At 41.8% G+C, this 24,047-nt stretch overlaps 1 protein-coding gene across 1 annotated transcript in view; it reads right to left on the bottom strand.

Moving 5' to 3' along the window:
* Positions 1-23,836, bottom strand: part of CMTM6 (CKLF like MARVEL transmembrane domain containing 6) — a 45,590-nt gene extending 21,754 nt beyond the window's left edge. The window contains exons 1-2 of the mRNA XM_060110937.1: positions 23,617-23,836; positions 4,558-4,734 (exon numbers count right to left, since the gene is read on the bottom strand). Of these exons, the coding sequence (XP_059966920.1) occupies positions 4,558-4,734; positions 23,617-23,754 (315 nt within the window). The 5' untranslated portion in view covers positions 23,755-23,836. The remainder of the gene's footprint in view (positions 1-4,557; positions 4,735-23,616) is intronic.
* Between the last annotated feature and the right edge of the window lie 211 nt (positions 23,837-24,047).

Here is a 24,047-nt window from a genome sequence, read left to right on the forward strand (position 1 = left end):
AAATAAATAAATTTTTAAAAATAAATAAATAAATAATAGTGGTGAGAGTGGGCAACCTTGTCTTGTTCCTGATCTTAGTGGAAATGGTTTCAGTTGTTCACCATTGAGAATGATGTTGGCTGTGCCTTTGTCATATATGGCCTTTATTATGTTGAGGTAAGTTCCCTCTATGCCTACTTCTGGAGACTTTTTATCATAAATGGGTGTTGAATTTTGTCAAAAGCTTTTTCTGCATCTATTGAGATGATAATATGGTTTTTCTCCTTCAATTTGGTAACATGGTGTATCACATTGATTGGTTTGTGTATACTGAAGAATCCTTGCGTTCCCACTTGATCATGGTGTATGATCCTTTTAATGTGCTGTTGGATTCTGTTTCCTAGTATTTTGTTGAGGATTTTGCATCTACGTTAATCAGTGATATTGGCCTGTAGTTTTCTTTCTTTGTGACATCTTTGTCTGGTTTTGGTATCAGGGTGATGGTGGCCTCGTAGAATGAGTTTGGGAGTGTTCCTCCCTCTGCTATATTTTGGAAGAGTTTGAGAAGGATCGGTATTAGTTCTTCTCTAAATGTTTGATAGAATTCACCTGTGAAGCCATCTGGTCCTGGGCTTTTGTTTGTTGAAAGATTTTTAATCACAGTTTCAATTTCAGTGCTTGTGACTGGTCTCTTTGTATTTTCTATTTCTTCCATTCCAGGTTCAGTCTCAGAAGGTTGTGCTTTTCTAAGAATTTGTCCATTTCTTCCAGGTTGTCCGTTTTATTGGCATGTAGTTGCTTGTAGTAATCTTTCATGATCCTTTGTATTTCTGCAGTGTCAGTTGTTACTTCTCCTTTTTCATTTCTAATTCTGTTGATTTGAGTCTTCTCCGTTTTTTTTCTTGATGAGTCTGGCTAATGGTTTATCAATTTTGTTTATCTTCTCAAAGAACCAGCTTTTAGTTTTATTGATCTTTCCTACTGCTTCCTTCATTTCTTTTTCATTTATTTCTGATCTAATCTTTATGATTTCTTTCTTTCTGGTACTTGGGGGCTCTTTTGTTCTTTCTCTAATTGCTTTAGGTGCAAGTTTAGGTTGTTTGAGATGTTTCTTGTTTCTTCAGGTAGGACTGTATTGCTATAAACTTCCCTCTTAGAACTGCTTTTGTTGCATCCCATAGGTTTTGGGTCATCGTGTTTTCATTGTCATTTGTTTCTAGGTATTTTTTGATTTCCTCTTTGATTTCTTCAGTGATCTCTTGGTTATTAAGTAGTGTATTGTTTAGCCTCCATGTGCTTGTATTTTTTACAGAGTTTTTCCTGTAACTGCTATTCAGTCTCATAGCATTGTGGTCGGAAAAGATACTTGATATGATTTCAATTTTGTTAAATTTACCAAGGCTTGATTTGTGACCCAAGATATGATCTACCCTGGAGAATGTTCCATGAGCACTTGAGAAGAAAGTGTATTCTGTTGCTTTTGGAAGGAATGTCCTATAAATATCAGTTAAGTCCATCTTGTTTAATATATCATTTATAGCTTGTGTTTCCTTATTTATTTTCATTTTGGATGATCTGTCCATTGGTGAAAGTGGGGTGTTAAAGTCCCCTACTATGATTGTATTACTGTCGATTTCCCCTTTTATGGCTGTTAGCATTTGCCTTATGTTTTGAGGTGCTCCTATGTTGGGTGCATAAATATTTACAATTGTTATATCTTCCTTCTTGGATTGATCCCTTGGTGTCCTTCTTTGTCTTCTGTAATAGTCTTTATTTTAAAGTCTATTTTGTCTGATATGAGAATTGCTACTGCAGCTTTCTTTTGATTTCCATTTGCATGATATATCTTTTTCCATACCCTCACTTTCAGTCTGTATGTGTCCTGAGGTCTGAAGTGGGTCTCTTGTAGACAGCATATAGATGGGTCTTGTTTATGTATGCATTCAGCCAGTCTATGTCTTTTCGTGGGAGCATTTAATCCTTTACATTTAAGGTAGTTATCAATATGTATGTTCCTATTACCATTTTCTTAATTGTTTGGGGTTTGTTATTGTAGGTCTTTTCCTTCTCCTGTGTTTCCTGCCTAGAGAAGTTCCTTTAGAATTTGTTGTAAAGCTGGTTAGGTAGTGCTGAATTCTCTTAGCTTTCGCTTGTCTGTAAAGGTTTTAATTTCTCCGTCTAATCTGAGTGAGATCCTTGCTGGGTAGACTAATCTTGGTTGTAGGTTTTTCCCTTTCTTCACTTTAAATATGTCCTGCCATTCCCTTCTGGCTTGCAGAGTTTCTGCCAAAAGTTCAGCTGTTAACCTTATGGGGATTCCCTTGTATGTTATTTGTTGTTTTTCCCTCACTGCTTTTAGTATTTTTTCTGTGTATTTAATTTTTGATAGTTTGATTAATATGTGTCTTGGTGTGTTTCTCATTGGATTTATCCTGTATGGGACTGTCTATGCTTCCTGGACTTTATTAACTATTTCCTTTCCCATATTAGGGAAGTTTTCAACTATAATCTCTTCAAATATTTTCTCAGTCCCTTTCTTTTTCTCTTCCTCTTCTGGGACCCCTATAATTCCAATGTTGGTGCGTTTACTGTTGTCCCAGAGGTCTCTAAGACTGTCCTCAATTCTTTTCATTCTTTTTTCTTTATTCTGCTCTGCGTTAGTTATTGCCACTATTTTATCTTCCAGGTCACTTATCCGTTCTTCTGCCTCAGTTGTTCTGCTGTTGATTCCTTCTAGAGAATTTTTAATTTTATTTACTGTGTTGTTCATCATTGTTTGTTTGCTCTTTAGTTCTACTAGGTCCTTGTTAAACGTTTCTTATATTTTCTCCATTCTAGTTTCAAGATTTTGGATCATCTTCACTATCATTACTCTGAATTCTTTTTCAGGTAGTCTGCCTACTTCCTCTTCAGTTGTTTGGTCTGGTGGATTTTTACCTTGCTCCTTCATCTGCTGTGTGTTTCTCTGTCTTCTCATTTTGCTTATCTTACTGTGTTTGGGGTCTCCTTTTCGCAGGCTGCAGGATCCTAGTTCCCGTTGTTTTTGGTGTCTGCCTCCAGTGGCTAAGGTTGGTTCAGTGGGTTGTGTAGGCTTCCTGGTAGAGAGGACTAGTGCCTGTGTTCTGGTGCATGAGGCTGGATCTTGTCTTTCTGGTGGGCAGGACTGTGTCCGGTGGTGTGTTTGGGGGTGTCTGTGACCTTATTATGATTTTAGGCAGCCTCTCTGCTAATGGGTGGGGTTGTGTTCCTGTCTTGCTAGTTGTTTGGCATAGGGTGTCCAGCACTGTAGCTTGCTGGATGTTGAGTGGAGCTGGGTCTTAGCGTTGAGATGGAGATCTCTGGCAGAGCTTTTGCCGTTTGATATTACGTGGAGCTGGGAGGTCTCTGGTGGACCAATGTCCTGAAGTTGTCTCTCCCACCTCAGAGGAACAGGCCTGACACCCGGCCTGAGCACCAAGACCCTGTCAGCCACACGGCTCCATCTGTTATTTCTCTTTTTTCTGCTTTTTTTCTCAAGAGTTTCTTCCTCCTGTTTTCTGTTTATCTCCTGTCTTCTTTGTCCATTTTTTCTTGATTGATCTCCCTTTCACTTTCACCCTGTAGCTCTCTCTGGGCTTCTATTTCGACAGCAACAATGGGACTCTGGATGGTGTGGGCCACTTTTTTTGCCAATTGGCCGAGGAGAAGTGTTTGTAGGCGGATTGTTAACCACTGTGCCACCAGGAAAGTCCCTCTCTTCTTTTAATAGTTAAAATTTACCCTAACTTTTATCTCTTCCCTCAAAACTGAGAATTCTTTCATAAATCAACCCTGATAGTTACAGTTCCTGATAAACCACTCCTGATAACTTGAATGCTATTGAAGAAGTAAACTGCTCAATTCTTTCTTCCTTAAATGCAGTAACTATGTAAATTATCTCATCTGTTATCTCAAAAATCCATATTATACTCAAATAAAAACAGAGGGTCAGCAGACTAAGTCTTTAGAAAGTTATACATCTCTAATTTTGTGAGTATAAAATTCTCACATAGACTCTTATTAAAAGGTAAATTTCTATGCAATAAATTTAACAAATACCTTCTAAATTCACTTGTAGAGATCTTTCTTTCATAAAATAAAATCAAAACAAAATAGGTAGAATTACATGTTTTGTTTAAAGGCTTCAGAAGTATCAATATATCACATTAGTTCACTACTCCATCTCTTACGCCTGGCATAACGCCTGGCCTACGATAGGCACATAGTGAATAATTGTACAACCAGTGAGTGACAGTCTGAAATAGGAGAAATCAAAAGTGACAAAATCCTAGTTTTTACAAAATACCTGTGAATTAGATTAAACCACCAATAACTAAATTATCAGCAGTGTCTGTCACTCTCATTCTAATTTCACCTTCCCCCTCTACCATACCATCTGGCAGGGAAAAACTGAGTTGCTTAGAGGCAGAGCTGGAACAATGGATAGAGTCTTTTCCTGTTACTGAGTTATGAAAGCATTACGACTGTGAACAATACAACTACACAAGATCCAAAAATATCTAAATTCTTGTTATAGGGATTATATTTTTTCATGCTTACCGATGACTTGACTTTTGCAGGATCAACTTTGTCATAAACTGGAGTGCAGTACACAATCAGCATAAGGAGACTCAGCAGAAAGGCACTGCAGCTTACAAGTTCGAAAAAGTAAAGGCCTCCACACAAAGTACATTGTGACACAACTTCCTCACAGATAAAGGCCAACAGAGACAGCACCTACAAAAGAAACAAAACATTTTGCTTAAGTGTTTTTCAGGGAAACCTACGTTATTCAGAAAACACCACCTGTTCACTCAAATATTTATCAAGTGGAGACTCGGCAAACAAGATTACTGAATGAACCCGATCTACACATAATTTACACCCCAGTTGCCTTGAAGGGAATATAGGTACACAGATAATTAACTACCTACTGTGTGCTAAATGCTAGAACAGGAGAAATCCGAGGTGTTGTTATAAAAGCACACAGAAAAGGCACTCAACCTGGAGGTTGGGAAAGGCTTCCTGAAGGAAAGCTGAGACCAGAAGGACAGTAGAGTCAGTTGTGGGGTGAAAGGTAGGGGGAAAAGTTCCAGGCAGAGAAGCAGTGCACAGAAAGACCTAGAAATGAGAGAGCTTGGTACCTTCTCATGCCAACCACACACAGATATCCCACAAGCCCCACTCAACTGTGAAAGTGAGTTGAGTCAACATGGCTAACGTGTCAGAGGGGAGGGGATGGCAGCACAGAAATGATGAAATGAGACCAGAGAGGTAATAAGCAGAGGCCAGATCTAAATGCCTCCTTTTACTAGTTTAAGGAATCTGGATTTTAAGCATTTTTAAAGCAAAGGGGTAGGGACTTCCCTGGTGGCGCAGTGGTTAAGAATCTGCCTGCCAATGCAAGAGACACGGGTTTGAGCCCTGGTCTGGGAAGATCCCACATGCCATGAAGCAACTAAGCCTGAGCGCCACAACTACTGAGCCTGTGCTCTGGAGCCCGCGAGCCACAACTAGCGTGCCCACGTGCCACAAGCACTGAAGCCTGTGCGCCTAGAGCCCGTGCACTGCAACAAAGAGTAGCCCCCACTCATCGCAACTAGAGAAAGCCTGCACGCAGCAACGAAGACCCAACGCAGCCAAAAATAAATTTTAAAAATAAATAAATAAATGTATAAAGCAAAGGGGTAACATGATGAGGTTTATGCTTTTAGTAGTTCTTTATAGCTACAATATAAAGAAGGGACGGGGAGGAGAGATGGGGGAGAGACGGGGAGGGGGAGACAGTGGGGGAGGGCAAAACTGGGGCTGGACATCCAGTTGGGGAAGCTGATGTAAGAAATCAGAGGAAAGACAGTGAGCAGGGTAGTAGTAATGGACAAGAGTGAAATCACTGGAAGATGCAATAGAAGCCCTCATCAGACAGGATGAATACAAACGGAATAGCAAACAAGATAATATATATATGCTTAAACCATTTTATTTTCATTTAAAACAAAAAGGCACATTTATTTATTCAGTCTTTTGAAATGGGCCTTTTCTTTGAGAATGCACCTGACTGGAATTCCCCATCATGTTTTCTGCATTAATCACTTCCATCATTTATGACTACCATTTCCAGACTGATGTTATTTGAAGTGGAGCAAGATCTGGGACACCTGAGAAGCAGCACGCAGAATCCTTCTAGAGTTGGACGAGTTTTACTAGCCTTTCACAGTTGCCTTGCTCTTACTTAATTCCACTGCAAGTATTTTAGTAGCTTTTTTGGTCTTTCCAAAGCATTCAATTTATTTTCATAGAAACAATTCCTTTTCACATTCAATTTTAGTCTTGCAGTTATTTAACTGGCCATAAAAAGTATAATTTGGGGGACTTCCCTGGTGGTCCAGTGGCTAAGATTCTGCAATCCCAGTGCAAGGGGCCCGCGTTCAATCCCTAGTCAGGGAACTAGATCCCCCATACTACACTAAGAGTTTGCATGCTGCAATGAAGATCCCGCATGTGGCAGTGAAGATCCCATGTGCCACAACTACGACATGGCGTGGCTAAATAAATTTTTTTTAAGTATAATTTTTATGCATTTGCATTGAATGGAGAACAGTTATCTCTGGCTAATTCGGCAACTCAATTAAACGCAGGTGGTTTTAACAGCACTCCCACTGTTGTGTGATGTGGTATTAACACACTGATGCCTCACTGAAGAAAGAAGAGTTTTTCTTCTTCTTTTTAAGAGGCAAGGGTGCTGGGAAGAGAATAAATTCCATTTTAAATATGCTGTATATGAGAGGTCTGCAGAAGAGTTAGGTGGAGCTGGCTAGGAGGCAAAAGGATATATGGGTCTGGAGCTCAGGAGACAGGTCTGAGGTGGAGACCAAGATGTGGGAGATTACCTAGAATGAGGAAAGTCGGCCCTGTGCAAAACTGTGAGGAACCCCAAGATTTAAGGGATGAACAGAGGGGGAGACACCAGCAAAGGACAATTAGGAGCAGCAGACCAAGGGGTAGTCGATCACGAAAAAAGTATTTCTACTCAGAGCAAGTAATCAAGAGTGCTGGGGGCTTCCCTGGTGGCGCAGTGGTTGAGAGTCCGCCTGCCAATGCAGGAGACATGGGTTCGTACCCCGGTCCGGGAGGATCCCACATGCCACGGAGCGGCTGGGCCCGTGAGCCATGGCCACTGAGCCTGCGCGTCCGGAGCCTGTGCTCCGCAACAGGAGAGGCCACAACAGTGAGAGGCCCGCGTACCGCAAAAAAACAAAAAAAAACAAAAAAACAAAACAAACAAACAAAAAAAGAGTGCTGAATGCTACTCACAGTACTGAAATGCTTACATGAGACTGAGCTGCAGGGTTGCTGGTGACATCAACAGGACCATTTCAGTGTGCTCAGGGAGGCAACCTAGATTACTGTACTGTACACTGGAAGTGAGGGCTGGACAAGGCAGTGCAATAGAGACAGCCCAGTCACCCAGTGCAGCTTTGAGTGGCCAGATAAAGGGTAGTAGTGGGTGAGGTCAAAGGGAAAGGAATTTCAAGACAGGAGAGAACTGAGCATGATAAATGCTTAGCCAGAAACCTGTAAGATGTCTAAAGACAGAGAAAGAAAAGAGGATCTCTAAAGGCAAGATTCAGGGCTCAAGGTGTGAGGCTAACTCTTCTCTAGAAATAGGAAGGAAGAGAGAGAAGAGATTCACTTGTGCAGTTTGTGTGGGTTTTGTAGAAGCTAAGGGAATTTCCTTCTGGGTATTAAACCATCAAAATGACTGATGACCCAAGTGAAAGCCTTTTGGGAAATGCCGTCTCACACAAGTCAGGCCAGCAGGAGCAACCAGATATATTAATGGCAATAAGACTGCTACCAAAATCAACACATACATTAAGTAGGCAATCAAAATTTTATCCTACTAAACACTTTCATCAAATCAGAGGTCAATAGTACAGCCACTCTGGAAAACAGTTTAGCAGTTTCTTTAAAAACTAAGCATGCAACTGCTGTATGACCCAGCAATTGCATTCCTACATTCTGTATATGACCAAGAGAAATGAAAACTTACGTTCCTGCAAAAACTGATACATGAATGTGCATAACGTTTTACTCATCAGAGACCCAAACTCTAAACACTACAGATGTCCTTCAATGGTTATACAAACTGCGGTAATCCATACCATGGAATACTACTTAGCAATAAAAACAAACTTGGTATATGCAACAATCTGGATGAGTCTCCAGAGAACTATGCAAAGTGAAAAAAATCCAATCTCCAAAGGTTACATACTGCATGACTCCATTTATATAATAACAAAGCTTATAGAGATAGAGAACAAATTAGTGGTGGCCAGGGTGGAGGGGAGAGGTGTGGCTATAAAGGGGTGGCATGAGGGAACCATGTGATGATGGAACAGTTTTGTTTTTAAATTTTTATTCATTTATTTATTTTTTTTTTGGCTGCATTGGGTCTTTGTTGCCGCGTGCAGGCTTTCTCTAGTGGCAGCGAGCGGGGGTTACTCTTCATTGCAGTGCACAGGCTTCTCGTTGCGGTGGCTTCTCTTGTTGCGAAGCATGGGCTCTAGGTGCGCGGGCTTAATAGCTGTGGTGCACGGGCTTAGTTGCTCCGCGACATGTGGGATCTTCCCGGGCCAGGAATTGAACCTGTGTCCCCTGCACTGGCAGGTGGATTCTTAACCACTGCACCACCAGGGAAGTCTGATGGAATAGTTCTGATTCTTGATTGCAGCAGTGATTAAGGAAGCTACACTTGATAAAACAGCATAGAGGTACACGTAGACGTACACGTACACACACACACACACACGAATGCAAAGGACCTCCCTTTACATTTTGTTTTTGCAAGTTCCTGTGATTCTACAATTATTTCAAAATAAAAAGTTAAAAAAATTCAAATCCAAATTGGCATCTAAACCTCAAAGGGATTTCCTCCTTCCTGTTGGCAATACAAAATTCATATATTCCCACAACTGAAAAGAATGCATGTAAGGACGAAAATAGGTCCTACTGCTGTGATTTCCTGTAAGTTAATGAGGCATAAAATGGTCCAGAATATCCCAAACAACTTCCTCACATCAGACAGATGTTAGGCAAGGCCTTCCCAGTCACCGCACCACAGGATAAAGCGACACACCAAGACAAGTCCCAAAAGGTCATTGTGTAAAAGTACTTCTTCACCTGTAATTATAATTACAAGAGGAGTTTTTATAAGTCTACGGTATAATAAGATACCAAATGTCTTAATATTCCATTTGCTTTATTCTTGACTCTGTTAAATCTTGTCCAAGTTTTAGGAGTTTCTCTATGAGACATTTGCAAAATATACCTGAGGTGTATGAAAGTCAATTAACTATGAGAAGATATGAGCCTAAAACTCTAATTGGGGTGTGAGAATAGTTGATCTTGAACTATTCTTCCCTACAATAATGAGATTATCAGGAACACTCATCAGTGCAGGCTATAAAACAATAAAATCTTATCTGTAGTAGAGACAAAGACTGCTTATCTACTCTCCCTAAGAAAAGGGCAGGATCCAGCTGGGCCAGAAGCAATCAGTGACAAGTCATTACAAGACCTATTCCAAACTTATTAAAGGAGTCATTCTTACTGACCTTAAGCCCTAAAGCAGTATCAAGAGGAGGGTTCTGCATGGACATCCTAGAGAATGAAGGGGTACTAGATCAAGTTCGGGATTTACTAGTTCCTAGTCCCAGATAAAGGCCAAGAAATCAGCACTGACAAGCTATATTCAGTATGAAAATTTCTCTTGACTCCCCATCTCTGATGCTACTAACCTTCCTTTAAAATCTCCCACAGCACTGTACAGTCTCTAATACAAAATAAAGGGATCATTTCACAATATACACAAATATCACATTATTATGTTGTACATCTAAAACTGTTACATGTCAATTATACCTCAATTTAAAAAATAAGTTAGAGGGAGACCTTCAAGATGGCAGAGGAGTAAGATGTGGAGATCACCATCCTCCCCACAAATACATCGGAAATACATCTACATGTGGAACAACTCCTACAGAACACCTACTGAACGCTGACAGAAGACCTCAGACTTCCCAAAAGGGTGCGCAAGGAGAGGGGATTCAGAGCACCGCCTAAAGGAGCTCCAGAGACAGGCGTGAGCCACGGCTATCAGCACGGACACCAGAGACGGGCATGAAACGTTAAGGCTGCTGCTGCAGCCACCAAGAAGCCTGTGTGCAAGCACAGGTCACTCTCCACACCTCTCCTCCTGGGAGCCTGTGCAGCCTGCCACTGCCAGGGTCCTGTGATTCAGGGACAACTTCCCTGGGAGAACACACGGTGCAACTCAGGGACTGTTGCAATGTCATGCCAGCCTCTGCCGCTGCAGGCTCGCCCCACATTCCACACCCCTCCCTCCCCCGCTGGCCTGAGAGAGCCAAAGCCCCCTAATCAGCTGCTACTTTAACCCCATCCTGTCTTGGCAGGGAACAGATGCCCTCAGGCGACCTACATGCAGAGGCGGGGCCAAATCTAAAGCTGAACCCCAGGAGCTGTGTGAACAAAGAAGAGAAAGGGAAGTCTCTCCCAGCAGCCTCACAAGCAGCGGATTAAATCTCCACAATCAACTTAATGTATGCTACATCTCTGGAATACCTTAATAGACAACAAATCATCCCAAAATTGAGGCGGTGGACTTTGGGAGCAACTGTAGACTTGAGGTTTGCTTTCTGCATCGGATTTATTTCTGGTTTTCTGTTTATCTTAGTTTAGTGTTTAGAGTTTCTTATCATTGGTAGATTTGTTCATTGATTTGGTTGCTCTCTTCCTCCTTTTTTTTTGAAATATATAGATATATTTTTTTCCTTTTTCTCTTTTTGAGCGTGTGTATGTGTATGCTTCTTTGTGTGTTTCTGTCTGAATAGCTTTGTTTTTACCATTTGTCCTACGGTTCTGCCTGTCCGTTTTTTGTTTTTGTTTTTGTTTTTAGTAGTTTTTAGCGCTTGTTATCATTGGTGGATTTGTTTTTTTTGGTCTGGTTGCTCTCTTCTTTCTTTTTCTTTTTTTAATTACTTTTTAACTTATTTAATAATTATTTTTTTTATTTTAGTAACTTTATTTTTATCTTTCTTCCTTTCTTTTTTTCCTCCCTTTTCTTCTGAGCCATGTGACTGACAGGGTCTTGGTGCTCTGGATGGGTGTCAGGGCTGTGCCTGTGAGGTGGGAGAGCCAAGTTCAGGACACTGATCCACGAGAAACCTCCCGGCTCCACGTAATATCAAACGGCGAAAATCTCCTAGAGATCTCCATCTCAACACCAGCACCCAGCTTCACTCAATGACCAGCAAGCTACAGTGCTGGACACCCTGTGCCAAACAACTAGCAAGACAGGAACACAACCCCACCCATTAGCAGAGAGGCTGCCTAAAATCATAATAAGGTCACAGACACCCCCAAACACACCACCGGACGCGGTCCTGCCCACCAGAAAGACAAGATCCAGCCTCATCCACCAGAACACAGGCACTAGTCCCCTCCACCAGGAAGCCTACACAACCCACTGAACCAACCTTAGCCACTGGAGGCAGACACCAAAAACAACAGGAACTAGGATCCTGCAGCCTGCCAAAAGGAGACCCCAAACACAGTAAGTTAAGCAAAATGAGAAGACAGAGAAACACACAGCAGATGAAGGAGCAAGATAAAAACCCACCAGACCAAACAACTGAAGAGGAAATAGGCAGTCTACCTGAAAAAGAATTCAGAGTAATGATAGTGAAGATGATCCAAAATCTTGGAACTAGAATGGAGAAAATATATGAAACGTTTAACAAAGACCTAGTAGAACTAAAGAGCAAACAAACAATGATGAACAACACAGTAAATAAAATTAAAAATTCTCAGGAAGGAATCAACAGCAGAACAACTGAGGCAGAAGAATGGATAAGTGACCTGGAAGATAAAATAGTGGCAATAACTACTGCAGAGCAGAATAAAGAAAAAAGAATGAAAAGAATTGAGGACAGTCTTAGAGACCTCTGGGACAACAGTAAACGCACCAACATTGGAATTATAGGGGTCCCAGAAGAGGAAGAGAAAAAGAAAGGGACTGAGAAAATATTTGAAGAGATTATAGCTGAAAACTTCCCTAACATGGGAAAGGAAACAGTTAATCCAAGTCCAGGAAGCACAGAGAGTCCCATACAGGATAAATCCAAAGAGAAACACGCCAAGCCACATATTAATTAAACTATCAAAAATTAAATATAAAGAAAAAATATTAAAAGCAGCAAGGGAAAAACAACAAATAACATACAAGGGAACTCCATAACGTTAACACCTGATCTTTCAGCAGAAACTCTGAAAACCAGAAGAGAGTGGCAGGACATATTTAAAGTGAAGAAAGGGAAAAACCTACAAGCAAGATTAGTCTACCCAGCAAGGATCTCACTCAGATTAGACAGAGAAATTAAAACCTTTACAGACAAGCGAAAGCTAAGAGAATTCAGCACCACCAAACCAGCTTTACAACAAATGCTAAAAATAAAAACTTTTCTAGGCAGGAGACACAAGAGAAGGAAAAGACCTACAATAACAAACCCCAAACAATTAGGAAAATGGTAATAGGAAAATACATATCGATAATTACATTAAATATAAATGGATTAAATGCTTCCACCAAAAGACACAGACTGGCTGAATGGATACAAAAACAAGACCCACCTACATGCTGTCTATAAGGGATCCACTTCAGACCTAGGGACACATTCAGACTGAAAGTGAGGGGATGGAAAAAGATACATCATGCAAATGGAAATCAAAAGAAAGCTGCAGTAGCAATTCTCATATCAGACAAAATAGACTTTAAAATAAAGACGATTACAGGAGACAAAAAAGGACACTACATAATGATCAAGGGGTCAATCCAAGAAAAAGTTACAACAATTATAAATATTTATGCACCCAACAGAGGAGCACCTCAATACATAAGGCAAATGCTAACAGCCATAAAAGGGGAAATCGACAGTAACACAATCATAGTAGGGGACTTTAACACCCCACTTTCACCAATGGACAGATCATCCAAAATGAAAATAAATAGGGAAACACAAGCTATAAATGATACATTAAACAAGATGGACTTAACTGATATTTATAGGACATTCCTTCCAAAAACAACAGAATACACTTTCTTAAGTGCTCATGGAACATTCTCCAGGAAAAATCCTATCTTGGGTCACAAATCAAGCCTCGGTAAATTTAAGAAAATTGAAATCTTATCAAGTATCTTTTCCGACCACAACGCTATGAGACTAGATATCAATTACAGGAAAAACTCTAAAAAATACAAACACATGGAGGCTAAACAATACACTACTTAATAACCAAGAGATCACTGAGGAAATCAAAAAATACCTAGAAACAAATGAAAACACAATGACCCAAAACCTATGGGATTCAGCAAAAGCAGTTCTAAGAGGGAGCTTACAGCAATACAATCCTACCTCAAGAAACAAGAAACATCTCAAACAACCTAAGCTTACACCTAAAGCAATTAGAGAAAGAACAAAAAAGCCCCCAAGTAGCAGAAAGAAAGAAATCATAAAGATCAGATCAGAAATAAATGAAGGAAGCAATAGCAAAGATCAATAAAACTAAAAGCTGGTTCTTTGAAAAGATAAACAAAATTGATAAACCATTAGCCAGACTCATCAAGAAAAAAAGGGAGAAGACTCAAATCAATAGAATTAGAAATGAAAAAGGATAAGTAACAACTGACACTGTAGAAATACAAAAGATCATGAGAGATTATTACAAGCAACTACATGCCAATAAAACGGACAACCTGGAAGAAATGGACAAATTCTTAGAAAAGCACAACCTTCCGACACTGAACCAGGAAGAAACAGAACATATAAACAGAACAATCACAAGCACTGAAATTGAAACTGTGATTAAAAATCTTCCAACAAACAAAAGCCCAGGACCAGATGGCTTCACAGGTGAATTCTATCAAACATTTAGAGAAGAGCTAACACCTATCCTTCTCAAACTCTTCCAAAATACAGAGAGGGAGGAACACTCCCAAACTCATTCTATGAGGCCACCATCACCCTGACACCAAAGCCAGACAAAGATGTCACAAAGAAAACTACAGGCCAGGGACTTCCCTGGTGGCACAGTAGTTAAGAATCCTCCTGCCAATGCAGCTGACACGGGTTTGAGCCCTGGACTGGGAAGATCCCACATGCCACAGAGCAACTAATCCCATGCGCCACAACTACTGAACCTGTGCTCTAGAGCCTGTAAGCCACAACTATTGAGCCCACGAGCCACAACTACTGAGCCCGCGTGCTACAACTACTGAAACCCACGCGCCTAGATTCTCTGCAATGAGAGAATCCACCATAATGAGAAGCCTGCGCACCACAACGACGAGTAGCCCCTGCTTGCCATAACTAGCGAAAGCCCGCACACAGAAACAAAGACCCAACACAGCAAAAAAAAAAAAGAAAGAAAGAAAACTACAGGCCGACATCACTGATGAAAACAGAGGCAAAAATCCTCAACAAAATACTAGGAAACAGAATCCAACAGCACATTAAAAGGATCATACACCATGATCAAATAGGGTTTATCCCAAGAATGCAAGGATTCTTCAATATACGCAAATCAATCAATGTGATAAACCATATTAACAAACTGAAGGAGAAACACCATATGATAATCTCAGCAGATGCAGAAAAAGCTTTTAACATCATTCAACCCCCATTTATGATAAAAACTCTCCAGAAAGTAGGCATAGAGGGAACTTACCTCAACATAATAAAGGCCATATATGACAAAACTACAGCCAACATTGTTCTGAATGGTGAACAACTGAAACCATTTCCACTAAGATCAGAAACAAGACAAGGTGGCCCACTCTCACCACTATTATTCAACACAGTTTTGGAAGTTTTAGCCACGGCAGTCAGAGAAGAAAAAGAAATAAAAGGAATCCAAATTGGAAAAGAAATAAAGCTCTCACTGTTTGCAGATGACATGATACTACACATAGAGACTCCAAAAGATGCTACCAGAAAACTGCTAGAGCTAATCAATGAATTTAGTAAAGTTGCAGGATACAAAATTAATGCACAGAAATCTCTTGCATTCCTATACACTAAGAATGAAAGATCAGAAGGAGAAATTAAGGAAACACTCCTATTTACCATTACAACAAAAAGCATAAAATACCTAGGAATAAACCTACCTAAGGAGACAAAAGACCTGTATGCAGAAAACTATAAGACACTCATGAAAGAAATAAAGATGATACAAACAGATGGAGAGATATACCATGTTCTTGGATTGGAGGAATCAACATTGAGAAAATGACTATACTACCCCAAGCAATCTACAGATTCAGTTGAGTCCCTATCAAACTACCAATGGCATTTTTCACAGAAGTAGAACAGAAAATTTCACAATTTGTATGGAAACACAAAAGACCCTGAGTAGCCAAAGCAATCTTGAGAAAGAAAAATGGAGGTAGAGGAATCAGGGTCCCTGCCTTCAGACTATACTACAAGCCTACAGTAATCAAGACAGTATGGTACTGACACAAAAACAGAAATACAGATCAATGGAACAGGATAGAAAGCCCAGAGATAAACCCACGCACATATGGTCACCTTATTTTTGATAAAGGAGGCAAGACTATACAATGGAGAAAAGACAGCCTCTTCAGTAAGTGGTGCTGGGAAAACTGGACAGCTACATGTAAAAGAAAGAAATTAGAACACTCCCTAACACCATACACAAAAATAAACTCAAAATGGATTAGAGACCTAAATGTAAGACTGGAAACTATAAAACTCCTAGAGGAAAACACAGAAAGAACACTCCTTGACATAAATCACAGCAAGATCGTTTTTGACCCACCTCCTAGAAAAATGGAAATAAAAACAAAAATAAAAAATGGGGGCTTCCCTGGTGGCACAGTGGTTGAGAGTCCGCCTGCCGATGCAGGGGACATGGCTTTGTGCCCCGGTCTGGGAGGATCCCACATGCCATGGAGTGGCTGGGCCCGTGAGCCATGGCCGCTGAGCCTGCGCATCCGGAGCCTGTGCTCTGCCGCAAGGGGAGAGGCCACAACAGTGAGAGGCCCGTGTACAGCAAAAAAAAAAAAAAAAAAAAAAGATAACCCTCAGAATGGGAGAAAATACTTGCAAATGAAGCAACTGACAAAGGATTAATCTCCAAAATTTACAAGCAGCTCATGCAGCTCAATATCAAAAAAACAAACAACCCAAGAATGGGCAGAAGACCTAAATAGACATTTCTCCAAAGAAGATATACAGATTGCCAAGAAACACATGAAAGAATGGTCAACATCACTAATCATTAGAGAAATGCAAATCAAAACTACAATGAGGTATCAACTCACACCAGTTAGAATGGCTATCTTGAAAAAATCTACAAACAAATGCTGGAAAGGGTGTCGAGAAAAGGGAACCCTCCTGCACTGTTGATGGGAATGTAAACTGATACAGCCATTATGGAGAACAGTATGGAGGTTCCTTAAACTCAAAACAGAACTACCATACGACCCAGCAATCCCACTACTGGGCATATACCCTGAGAAAACTGTAATTCAAAAAAACTCATGTACCACAATGTTCACTGCAGCTCTATTTACAATAGCCAGGACATGGAAGCAACCTAAGTGTCCACACAGATAAATGGATAAAGAAGTTGTGGCACATATATACAATGGAATATTACTCAGGCATAAAAAGAAACGAAATTGAGTTATTTGTAGTGAGGTGGATGGACCTAGAGTCTGTCACACAGATTGAAGTAAGTCAGAAAGAGAAAAACACATACCGTATGCTAACACATATATGTGGAATCTAAAAAAAAAAAAAAAGTTTCTGAAGAACCTAGGGGCTGGACAGGAATAAAGATGCAGACATAGAGAATGGACTTGAGGACACAGGGAGGGGGAAAGTTAAGCTGGGATGAAGTGAGAGAGTGGCGTGGACTTATATATATTACCAAATGTAAAACAGATAGCTAGTGGGAAGCAGCCACATAGCACAGGGAGATCAGCTCGGTGCTTTGTGACCACCTATAGGGGTGGGATAGGGAGGGTGGGAGGGAGACACAAGAGGGAGGAGATATGGGGATATATGTATATGTATAGCTGATTCACTTTGTTATGCAGCAGAAACTAACACACCACTGTAAAGCAATTATACTCCAATAGGGCTTCCCTAGTGGCGCAGTGGTTAAGAATCTGCCTGCCAATGCAGCAGACACGGGTTCGAGCTCTGGTCCGGGAAGATCCCACATGCCGTGGAGTAGCTAAGCCCGTGCGCCACAACTACTGAGCCTGTGCTCTGGAGCCCATGAGCCACAACTACTGACGCCCACGCTCCTAGAGCCTTTGCTCTGCAACAAGAGAACCCACCACAATGAGAAGCCCGCGTGCTGCAACTGGAGAAAAGCCCTCATGCAGTGATGAAGACCCAACACAGCCAAAAATAAATAAGTAAAAATTAAAAAAAAATTATACTCCAATAAAGATGCTGAAAAAGAGAAAAGTTGGGCCTCCCTGGTGGCGCAGTGGTTAAGAGTCCGCCTGCCGATGCAGGGGATACGGGTTCGTGCCCCGGTCTGGGAGGATCCCATATGCCGCGGAGCGGCTGGGCCCGTGAGCCATGGCCGCTGGGCCTGCGCATCCGGAGCCTGTGCTCCGCAACAGGAGAGGCCCCAACAGTGAGAGGCCCGCATACCGCAAAAAGAAAAAAAAAAAAAAAAAAAAAAAAAAAGAGAAAAGTTAAAAAAATACAGTGTATTGAGTATCATGTATCCAACACTGTAATATATATAGGAACATGTAATAACAGAGCAAAAGATCAATGTATAAGAAAAAATAAGAAAACAATAATTTTATATCTCATAATTGAGCATTTGTTATACATAAATTCAGGAAATCTCAGGAAAATGTTCAGATCCACCTGCACTAATAGCTGGAGAAAGATGAGTGGAAAAGCAAGACTCAAATCAGGGCCAAGAGACACACAGGATCAGGATAGGCAGAGGGCATTCCAGGTGCAGCACAAAAGGAACAGATTCATGCCAGCAAGGATTTGCACAGTAGCCCAAAAGGGATAATAAGGCAACCAACCTAACTGGATGGGAAGTGATGAGGAAAATGGTTAAGGAGTTGAGTGACAGTGATGATCGTGCCAGGGAGTATGGACTTCTAGATGCAGGCACTGCCTGTCTGGTTTAGTTGGTTAGCAGACAGGAGGAGCAGAGGTCCGGATGAGGCCTGAAGGAACATCAACAGTTCAAGGGGAGGAGGGAACAGGGCAACTTGCACCAGACAAGCAAGTCACAGGAAGTTTAACACTTCTTTCCTAAACTCCTTAAAAAGCAAGGACTTCTGGGACTTCCCTGGTGGCGCAGTGGTTAAGAATCCACCTGCCAGTGCAGGGACCACGGATTCAATCCCTGGTCTGGGAAGATCCCACATGCCATGGAGCAACTAAGCCCATGTGCCACAACTACTGAGCCTGCGCACCTAGAGCTCATGCTCCACAATGAGAAGCCCGCACACCACAACGAAGAGTAGCCCCAGCTCGCCGCGACTAAAGTCCATACGCAGCAACAAAGACCCAATGCAGCCATAAATAAATAAACAAACAAATAAAAAATTTTAAAAAGCAAGGACTTCCCTGGTGGTCCAATGGTTGGGACTCCACGTTTCCAATGTAGGGGGCTGCACGGTGCGGCCAAAAAAAAGAAAGGAAGTAAACACACTCCTCCAAATTGTAAATCTAACAATGATGCTGCGGAGTGTATGAGTGGTGTGAGGGCTGAAGTGTGGCTTATTTTATTAATCATATATATGTAAGTAATCATATATATTTATGTTTATATTTGTAAGCAGACACTTTTTTGTATTAAAAAGAAAAAAGATGTGAAAGTTAAGGGAGGAAGTTTGAGAAATGTGTGGTCACCAGCATTAAATACCAAAGTGGTTAAAGATTGGAAAAGAGATAAAGTCACTGAATTGCGTAAGGAAATAATGGTGAATGCAACCCATAAATTTAGAGGCTCACTGATTACTTTCTGGTAAACAGTTCTGCTCTCAATGGCATTAAGACATGTACTAAAGATTGCTTACTGAATATTAGGCTAAGCACCTAACAACGGTACGTACATGCAGTGCGGCTCCTTCTAATGACGAAATTTTACCCAAACATAATTAAGGGAATTATCAAGCTGTTAGAGTTGGGAGAGCCCTTGGAGAGCACAGTCTTCCAGCCTCATGCTTACAGTTGATGGACTTAATCTCTGACAGACTAAATCCCAAGTAAGCCAGGCACAGACAAGAACCCGGGTCTCCTAACTCCCACTCTGTACTTGCTTCCCCCCATAAAGCGCTGTTTATTAAGTTCATTTTACGACTATGTATGTTTGTGTAGGTTCTCCCTGTAAGTTGGGTTTTTGAAGTTACAACCATAGTTTTGTGCATTTCCCCTTTTGCTGTTAAATCATACATTAAAACCAAGGTGCTAGGGTCAACACATTTGGGAAGTCTTAGTGACTAAAGATGGTCTTACACTTCTGGTGACTTAAATATTCAGATAATGATTACCCTGTGTCTCCATTTCAGTTTCACTACCTTTTCTGAAACTTCAGTCATCCCACTACATACTAATTCTCCATCATTTAGCAGTCTACCACCAAAAAACTCATAAAAAGAACGGTTTAACGTTTGCTATTGATTATAAGGCTCCATCTACACAATTATATTAGTCTGTGAATTTCTGAATTTGCTATTAAAAACCTTGTAGTGATACATAAGGTTCAAGTAAACAAATCAGTCAGCCTGAAATCAGGTAAGCCTCCCTTGCCTTCGGCAAACATTTATTCTCCCAAAGGTTCGAAGATATAATTTGCTGACATTACAGATCTTCTTCAAGGTAAAAACAGAGCATTTCAATTTAGTACCTAACAGTTTTCACATTTAAATCATGAAAACAGCACCAACATAATACAAACTGCTTCTAAGTGATCTGTTTGTTGGCACTTACAGAGTAACAATATTTATAATTTAATAAATTTAAATGACTGGTGAATTCTAAATCAAACTGCTTGCCTGAAGAGCCATTATGGGGACTTCCCTGGTGGCGCAGTGGTTAAGAATCCGCCTGCCAATGCAGGGGACACGGGTTCAATCCCTGGTCCAGGAAGACCCCACATGCCGCGAAGCAACTAAGCCCGTGCGCTGCAACTACTGAGCCTGCGCTCTACAGCCCGCGAGCCACAGCTACTGAGCCCACGTGCCACAACTACTGAAGACCGCGCACTCTAGGGCCCACCTGCCGCAACTACTAAGCCAGCATGCCCCCACCACTGAAGCCCACGTGCCTAGAGCCCGTGCTCCGCCACAAGAAGCCACCGCAATGAGAAGCCCCCGCTCGCCGCAACTAGAGAAAGCTCGCGCTCAGCAACGAAGACCCAACACAGCCAAAAAAAAAAAAAAAAAAAAGAAGTCATTATAATCATAGTACTATGTAGCCTTCAGGACATTCAACTGGTACCATAAACACAATGTTGGCTTGTGGCAGAGAGAATATCACACATACTTAGATCACTGCACCAGTTTACTAGCAAGGAATTAGGTTGCCAAAGGTCAGTTCTCCCCTTAAAAACAAACGCCCTCAAAAATAACAATAACAACAAAAACGTCACAAAATAAAATATGGGCATAAGGGCCAGTCTAAGGGTAGAATAAACTAATAAAGTGACTGCATCAATTTAGACCTGCAATGACTCCTTATGGTAAATTCTCAGCTGAGTCTATTTTTTCTTCAGCTCTGGAAGGGTGGATGGACAAGCCTTTGAAAAAATTAAGGTCACATCTGAATGGTAGACAGAGCCATGTAACTCCCAGAGTATGTTAACTCAAGAGCTGGTTATTCTCTTTTCTCTCTAACCTCCCCTTCTGTTTGCAGGCTCCGTTCTCTATCTACCCTTTGGTGTTCAGCTCTGTACCAGCAAGCACATCCCACAGAGCCTCAGAGATTTCTAAAAATCTTAGGAGTGGAAAGAACCTCAGAGGAAATCCAATGCAACTTCCTAGGACTCTAAGAATTTCCTAAGTACACAGTGTTTTTTAAGTTTTAGAATAAGATTCATTTCCCTTTTGGGGTCTTTGAGAATCTGATAAGACTTATGGGTCTAGAATAATGTACCCAAACACAGAAATGCACTATATTTTGAATAAAATGTCATAGGGCTTGCAGGTCTCTTATTAAAGTACCTCCTCTTTTTTTTTTTTTTTTTTGCGATACGCGGGCCTCTCACTGTTGTAACCTTTCCCATGGCGGAGCACAGGCTCCGGAGGCGCAGGCTCAGCGTCCATGGCTCACGGGCCCAGCAGCTCCACGGCATGTGGGATCTTCCCGGACCGGGGCACAAACCCGCGTCCTCTGCATCGGCAGGCAGACTCTCAACCACTGCGCCACCAGGGAAGCCCAGAGTACCTCCTCTTTTGATTATGGGTTTCTCCACTACGGTTGTTTCCTTCTTGGAGCTTTCCAATTCTATTTAATTAAAAAATAAGTTATCTAAAGTAAAACAACTTAAAGGCAGAGTTTGAGTTAAGGCAAAGAAGACTTTGCCTGTTGCCCCTGGCTGGATGACAGTTTTCATTTATTCCATATATAACTTCCTTGGGACTTTATGGGTAACTCCTATAATATACTGTTGTGAAGAGGTAAGACATTAAAACAGACAAAGCAGGAACAAAAAGAAAACCATCAAAATGAAAGGCAATAATAAAATATTTTTTAAAATCTATATTAAAGAAAGTGTTCTTGTAACATTACAAGTTCCCCATAAACAGAGGGAATTCACTGGCGGTCCAGTGGTTAGGACTCCGAGCTTTCACTGGGGAGGGCACAGGCTCGATCCCGAGTCAGGAAACTAAGATCCCACAAGCTGTGCAGTGGCAGTTTTTATTCTCTCACTCTTTCTCCTATGTATGATGGAGAACAAGCAGGAATAGTCTAACAACGCTTGAAAGGCAAACTCATCTTCCTCTCTTCTCCACATCCAAGTAAAAAGTCTATCCAAACTTCTGGCTGTGTTCTATTCTGAAGATATGGAACTACAGTTTACTAAACTATAAACAAGGTAATGGGAAATTTTACTTTAGATTTGCCAGTTCTGATTAGAAAGGAAAAATAAAGGCAACTAAAAGCAGATTTAATGGGCAACAGACCAGAATTGATGATGTCTTTTGAGCAGCAAGAGTGCTTCAGATGAATATTATAACCCTTTTCTGTTCTAAAGAGTTCTACTATTTATGCAGAAACATTTTAGCTAAGGCAGAGAAACATAGCTGATATCTAAAAGTCAAGTGAGAGCTGACAAGAGGAAGAGCAGAAGGAAGCCCTTCTGGGTAGAAGGAACCGCCCATGCAAAGGAACAATGGCAGGAGAGAGCTGACGACACCTGGTAAGAACAGAAAGGTTGCCAGTATGGAATTAAAAGGAGATAGAGCCAGACCCTTGGGTTCCATAGGCCACAGTGTCACTTGCTTCCAAGTGACTCCCCAATTATTCTCAGAAGTGATCATTTTGGTGGCTAAAAAGTACTGTTTGTTTTCTGACTACTATTTTTCTATCCAATAAAAGTAGGTCATCTGAGTTCTAAGAATGTAAGTTCTGGTTATCTGATTTCTAAGAACTTAAGATTTTCCCAAGGAAACTAACTGGCTATTTTCACTTGGTTGGTTCAAAAAACCAACCCAACCCATAAACACTCTATAAACAGTCTGAGTTTTCCTCTTGCAGAAAGTGTTACCCATCATTGGTTAAAACAGAACATAGGAGGAGCTTAATATGTGTGTAATCTGAATTAAAATTTAAATCTCCAAGATGTTTTGATATGTTCAGTAGTAGGTTTAAGGTCCTTAACCAATGCCCAAAGTAAACTGAAACTCAGCGACATTGAAAAAGAATGCCCTCGCTCTGCTACCTGCACACAACACACACAAAAAGCTGTCCTTTTGACTTCGTATTTGGTACACACATATTGCTCATTCAGAAGTAATTCTTTTCCAGTCAATATAAAACTTTTGGGAGACAATTTATTGGACACACACATCTCTATGCCTTGTGTAGTATCGGAAGACTTTGTCCAACAAATTAAACTACCCCCTTGGCCTCGCACCAGGAAACCCGCAAGAACCAGAGAAAGATAAACAAAAAGCGTTTCATAGTCTAAATACAGGCACTTTGGGAGATAATGCAGAGTTACAGCTGGGAAAAGAGCCGGAGTCCTACAGAGGAGGAGAGAAAGTCTAAGCGGCTGACTTGGGTCTCTGACGCATTTCCTGCGCCCGCCAAACACGCTCGGTGGTCCTAGGTCGCCGTCGGGGACCCAGCGGGGGAGGGACCCGGGATGAGGGGGCGCCGGCGGGAAGGGGGAGCCCCGAGGGGAACGACCCCTCCCCAGGCGGAGAGGGAAGGAACTGGAGATGTGGAAACGGCCGCTCCTTAACTGCCAGTTGAGAGCCGGTCGACTGTCTCCTCTCGCCCGCCCCGGCCGCGGACTCACCAGCTGAAAGAGTTTGATGATTAGCCGGGTCCCCTTGAGCCGGCGCAGGGTGAAGTAGGCGACGAGGCCGCTCCGGGCGCCTCTGGCGGGGCCCGGGTGCGCCTCGGTGGTGGATCGGTAGACCGCTCCGTTCTCCATCGCCCACGGTCCGGGAACGCAAGGCCGCAACTGGCGTCGCAGACTTCGCCGACTCCGCTACCAGGACCTTCACTTCCTGGGCCTCCGCCCCACTTCCGGCCGACTCCGCCCCTGCCCCGCCTCCTCAAGAGCCCCGCCCCCTGCCTCGAGGCCTTGCCTCTTTTCTAACTTGTAAAGATCTGCGGAGAGACTCAAGGAAAGGGAACAGCAGGTGCAAATGTCCTGAGGATCCAGTGAGCTCGGCTCGTTATGAAACGGCTGGTGTGGCTAGGTTAAATAAGGGAGAAAGAGAG

The sequence above is a fragment of the Mesoplodon densirostris genome, chromosome 10 (assembly GCF_025265405.1).
Source record: "Mesoplodon densirostris isolate mMesDen1 chromosome 10, mMesDen1 primary haplotype, whole genome shotgun sequence".
NCBI classification, from domain to species: Eukaryota; Metazoa; Chordata; class Mammalia; order Artiodactyla; family Ziphiidae; genus Mesoplodon; species Mesoplodon densirostris.